The 6,000-nt window shown below is 30.1% G+C and overlaps 1 protein-coding gene across 1 annotated transcript in view; it reads left to right on the top strand.

Moving 5' to 3' along the window:
* The window catches only part of LOC111620653 (atrial natriuretic peptide receptor 2-like), a 32,049-nt gene that overhangs the window by 3,666 nt on the left and 22,383 nt on the right, over positions 1 to 6,000 (top strand). The window contains exon 5 of the mRNA XM_023362626.1: positions 5,118 to 5,374. Coding sequence (XP_023218394.1) covers positions 5,118 to 5,374 — 257 coding nt within the window. The remainder of the gene's footprint in view (positions 1 to 5,117; positions 5,375 to 6,000) is intronic.

The following is a 6,000-nucleotide window of genomic DNA, read 5'->3' as shown; positions in this document are numbered from 1 at the left end:
CCAGAAAATCGATTGGCGCCCGCGAAAATTCAAAAATACAAAAATGAAGTATATTACCAAGTAACCCAGTGAGAACTGCTTGCCTATCATTTTAGTTGAAAATACAAGAAGTTTTATTCCAAGCAAGCATCGCAAGCCCGCTTGGTTAATTTCTGCTGCTTGCTTGGAATAAAATTTCTTGTATTTTATATTAAAATGATAGGCAAGCAATTCTGTTAAAAGCACTGGCACTGAACGTTTCGCTTCATGCAGTCTATTTTGCAATTTTTTTAAAATGATGTCAATCCCGAAAATCCCGGGATTAGGAAAACTTAATCCCGAAAATTTTGGGACTGAAAAGTGGTCGGGATCCCGGGATCCCGATTTTCGAGATCCTGGGATCAAATCCTCTAAATATGAGTCATGCATGCACACCTGTAGGGTAACCAGATCTTAGCAATTACAGTTCAGAGTCCATCAATGCCTGCCAAGCCATGTGGATATCTTTATACCTCTTAACAGAATTAGAATAAGTTGCTGCCACCACTGTGGATGCCAGTTGTACATAGGCCAAAAGTTCAAATTTCTAGACACACATTGTTACAGTTGTTATTCCCCATTTAAACTACATTTACTAAGAAGAAAAGAGAATTTGTGGGTGGAACTATCTCTTATTTGGGCAAGCTTTTCACTAACAATTGCAAGACTATTCAATTCATACAACCTAATGGTCCTGGTTACACCCAAGCCCATCCTCCAGAATACTCTAGCGTAGCAAAATTTTAACTTGTAAAAAGTCAGGTGATTATCAACTAACTCATAAAGATATACAGAACAACGTTACTACATACTATGGCTAGAACACTAGCATGCTGTCTGAAAGAACATCAGAAGGATATAAGACAAGGTAAACAGACTACTGAGCTATCGAAATTAGCTTTAACATCTAATTTTAATCCTGTCTGGGCCGATACACAGTTCCTCAAACAGAATAAAAATCAATGAGTACTTTATATGTGGAAATCTGTACTTATTAACTGCATACAGCTATGCAATCACCCAATTCTGGACATTCCAGAACATTGGTTATCCCTTTATAGAATGTTAGATTATCCTTAATAGTGTTGAGGATTAATGTAACACAGTTGTCTTAAAAATAAAATATTGCTCACAAATTTATTAATTCTTTATACCAATTTTATGGAAATCACTGTATCATTATTTTAATGTAATTTTTGGTACTCAACCAAATAATTGCCTTAATTAATCAGGCTGTAAATTTGCTATTATTAATGATAAGATATTAAGTAAAAGTAATTTGTATTAGAGGTAGATGTTAGACACCATCTCTTATTAAAAATTATAATTATTAATTTAGATAATTTATTAAATAATTTAGAACTGTCTGGAAAAAGAACTAGCCCAGAGTGGGACCCGCAACCTCCTCTTACTATGTAGTGTGCTTGCCAGTTATGTCACCTGGACTTCCAAGCAATTCTTCACTCCAGACATATTTAAACTTTAGATATAACCATATGCAATTATTCATGGGTATATCTAAAGTTTAAATACGTCTGGAAGCAAAGAATTGCTTCGAGTTCCAGGTGATGTAACTGGCAAGCACAGTCTACTTTATAAATAAAGTAGATTGAAAACATTAGAAGTTTAAATAAAAAGACTGCATCTTAAAGGGTTTCTGTTGTTTTATGTTACTTAACAAAAATGTTCCCTAACCTATTTGATTAAACATTTTTAAATTTTAACAAAATTAACAATAAAGAAAATCATATAAATAAGAATGAACTAGTAACTGTTGTCTCAGCCAAATTAATCAATGCATCTTTAACAATGGGTGCAGTTTAAAGAAAACTAATTGTTTTCAACCTGATTAACAGACCATCTTCAGGCATGGATAGTTGAAAATGAAATGCCAGTGTTGGTAATGAAGCTGGAATAGAGTAATCAAGGTGCATTCATAATAATTTTTAAGTGTATTATGCTTAAAAACAACTGAATGCTAATTACAAAATTTCATAACAATGCTTTTAAAATGTTTATTGTTCAAAAGTTGAATTTGCTAAGATATTTTTAATATACCTAATTTCTTAATTCATCTTTTAATATATCCCTACAAGATTTTTCCTTCTTGTGCAATTGAGAAAAACAACCAAAGTACATTTATTGCATACCTGATAAGCAAAAATTTGATTCTTCTTCTAGTACATCCTTGTGTATCAAGTCTTTTTCTTATTAGCTTTCATTTTCCATTTAGTTATAGGATATGGTATACTGAATTTCTTTGAATATATCCAAAGTATACCAATTTCATTTTCTTTATAACAGTTGTTAATTCTTTTCTTTTCTTCATTTTCCATAATACTTTTTTATTTGTAATCCTTTGCACTTAACTATTCTTAAATTCTTTGTACAGTACATCCACATTTTGAATATATCTGATCATTTTATTTTATATCTTTTATAACATTCAACTTTCAAACCAAATGACTGCCAGATTATATATTGGGGATTGTTTAACAATATGAATATATTGGATAGTTGTTTACTATGTGTAACTTTCAAACCATATAATAATGCATTTCATACATAGCATTTTAATATTCTTTCTCTAATCTGCAAATTTAGTTAATATTACATAAAACCCTTTCCATTTTCATAAATATATTCTTTACTAAAACAATTCTAGTTTTGCTCTCTACTGTATAATATAATATATATTTTTTGTTGAAACTATATCCTAAATATTTATAATTATTTACGTCTAATAGTTTATTAGTTACTTGTAATCTTATGTAAGGTCTTCATATTTCTCAATTACTACATACAGTGGAACCCCGGTTAATGAACTTAATCCGTTCCGCAACTCCGTTCGTTAACTGAATTGTTCGTTAACCGAAGCAATTTTTCCCATAGAAATTAATGCAAATGCAATTTATCCGTTCTAGTTTCCGAAATTTTTGTGATTTTATTTGTAATATACAGTAGATTTTCTTTCATGAAAATGTAGGAAAACATAGTATCTATCATTCTAGAAACAAACATGTAAACTTTGTTTAATAAAACAGTACTGTACTGTACATATCGTTTGTTGTAGTTGGTGGCAGAAAAGTGGAAATATACAGACCTTAATGCTTAGAAGGGAAATCCCTCCAAAAAAATAACAGGTAGCACTTCATCGGAAGATTCTTTGAGTCGAAGTCTCTTTCGATAAGAAAGCCCACCAGTGGCTAAACGGTCTTCATACCCTGAACACGGGTAGTTTGTTCGTGGGTTTGCACCTTGCTCAGACGGGCTGTCCATGTGGCGTTTTCCAGGTTTTCTCCATGTCTGTAACACCTAAATAGGGGCCAGTTTCCCTTAAAAACACCTCCCAGAAGGCATTTCCCCTAGGCAGATCACCCAAGTGTTGCGTTGCCATAACTTAACAAACAAACAAACTCTTTCGGTAAGGAACAAGAAATTGATCTAAAGTTGATTGTCTTACTCTTTTAATAAAAAATTTTCTCAAATGCAATAGTGCATTGTCGTTTTCTATTGCCACTATGACTTTTTTCTTTCTTGGATGCCATATTGATTAAATATATGAATCACAAAACTGAAAAAAGAAGTATAGCACAAACACTCGAAAAAGCAATGCTTAACTCACGCATGCCTAACACCAACTAAAATTTGACACAAAATACCGTTATGTTCCGAGACAAAATTTTTGAAAAATAAAAGTTCGTTAACCGATTTGGTCGTTAACCAGGACGTTCATTAACTGGGGTTCCACTGTATTTGTAAGTTTGAAAAGATTTAAGTGAAATCATTTTCCATATTATTAACAACTAAATGTTTTTGAGTAATATTAGTGTGATAAAGAAATATATAGGTGTGCTTTTGTTCAGCAAAATTTATATTAAGCCATTGTTGATTAGCTAAAGAATATAAAGATTTTAAAAAATTGTATTTATTTTCTCATATACAGTAATACCTCAACTTACGCTACTCCGACTTACGCGAACCCTTAGTTACGCAATTTTCATATCTCGTCGATCCGTCTTTTGTTTGAGCACCACGCAACTTTTGATTACTCGCTCCCCCCCGTACTATTGTTCGGCTTACATGTTCGGATGTGTCGCGCGGAATTGACACATAGCTACAATTTATTTTGTGTTATTTATTTCTGTGCTTGTTATATCTACGGAGACTCGAGAGACTCTATGTGGTAATTTCTTGCAACCGTGAACGAATCAAAAGACAAGATAAGATTAATGAGAACATTTATTAGCTTACATACATCCGACTTGGATTTTACACAAATTGCAAAATTATACCCTGACATATGTGAATTCGACTTACGCAGTTATCGCTCGGTCCCACCTATCGTGTATGTTCGGGGTATTACTGTATTTGATTGATCCTATTATAAGTTAAGTTCAATCAAATAAGAGTGATTAATATCTGCTCTAAGTTTTCAACTAAATTTATATAGATTTCCATTTATCAGTAATGAAATCTCCTTAATCAAATTGTAATATATAAATTTTTAAAGCTCTTTGAACTTCATTAAATGAAAATAAAACAGTTACGACTTTTTTAAAAATTTAGATTGATAATCTAGTACAATTATTTATGGATTATTTTTCTATAAAATTCAAAGAATTTATTTATATATCTAAAGTCTTAACTTCTTTTAAAAATATTTTTAATACATAATGCCAAACAGTAATTCAGAAAGATTTTATTTTATTTTAAAAATCCAATATAAAGTTCAATGATGGCGTGGAAGCAACAATAAATTATTAAATAAAAAAAAGGAAATATAATCAAAATGTTGGAAAAGAAATCTGTAAATCAAAGTTTTCACAAATACTTTATGCAATTCTCTTTTGAAATTAATTTTTTGTAGTATTATCTCATTAATAACTAAACTACAAAGATATAATATAAAAATTATAATCAATATCATCCATTACTCAATATTATAATAATGAACATATAATTTAAAATGTGTTAAAATTCATTATATCATGTAAAAATTTCTAAAAACAATTTTTTATTAGTTATTATTCTTTTTTGATATATTTGTGATTTATTATTTAATATAGTTTAAAATATATTTTTTTGCTTCCCTGTAGAATCTTCCTTTACTGTTTTAAAGTCTGAAATTGATCATCTTCAATTACTAGTAAAAGTTTTATGGGTGGGTCCAAATCTAGAAAACATTGTACATGATAGAACATCTGCAAATAAGCCAATATTATTTTATAATTGGAAGCCAAATACAGTTACATCTCTTGGTAATTTTACTAATGTTGCATTTCCCCACTGTGAAGATAAATTTTCATTACAAAGAGGAAAAACTTGTGAACATGATGTTAATCAATTGGAAAAGGTAAGTAACTATTGCTTTTGTAATAACTTTCACCATTAAAACTTATTCTTTGATTTAAATCTTAAAACTTATTTTGAAACATTGTACTGCTGACCAAAACTTTAAGTATTTAAATAGATTCACCATAAAAATTTATGGATATTGAATTTTATCTATATATCCTCTAGCTCTTAATGCATCATTTTATTATGTTGTTTATATTACTGATGCAATACTTTATGCAATATTGATGCAATTATGTTTAAATTAGGTCTGCTACTTTTTCATTCAGAAATTATTGTTGCTCATACAATAAATAAGACAGTGTCATTCCAGATTATATATTATTTATTAAAAACTATTGCCATATTTTTGTGCATGTAATCTTTGGGTTATCTGTGTTTAAAAAATTATTTGAAGAGGACATGGGTTGTGCAATGGGCCCGAAAGTATTGCAATTACAAATGTGCCTATGGAGCAGTTTCACTCCATATCCACAGGTTATTTGACGGGGTGGGTTATAACAATTTTCTGTGGGTTATAAGCCATTGCAAGTTTTATGTATGAATATATGGTATGAAGTATGAAGAATAAAGTATAAAAAAAATAATAATTGCTTTTTTGCTCCTTTTTCATATGAAACTTTT

This window comes from Centruroides sculpturatus, unplaced genomic scaffold, assembly GCF_000671375.1.
Source record: "Centruroides sculpturatus isolate CEXI.00-Female unplaced genomic scaffold, Cexi_2.0 scaffold194, whole genome shotgun sequence".
In the NCBI taxonomy this organism is placed as follows: Eukaryota; Metazoa; Arthropoda; class Arachnida; order Scorpiones; family Buthidae; genus Centruroides; species Centruroides sculpturatus.
Note: the sequence above shows the minus strand (reverse complement) of the source record. Positions and strands in the feature narration are given on the sequence as shown.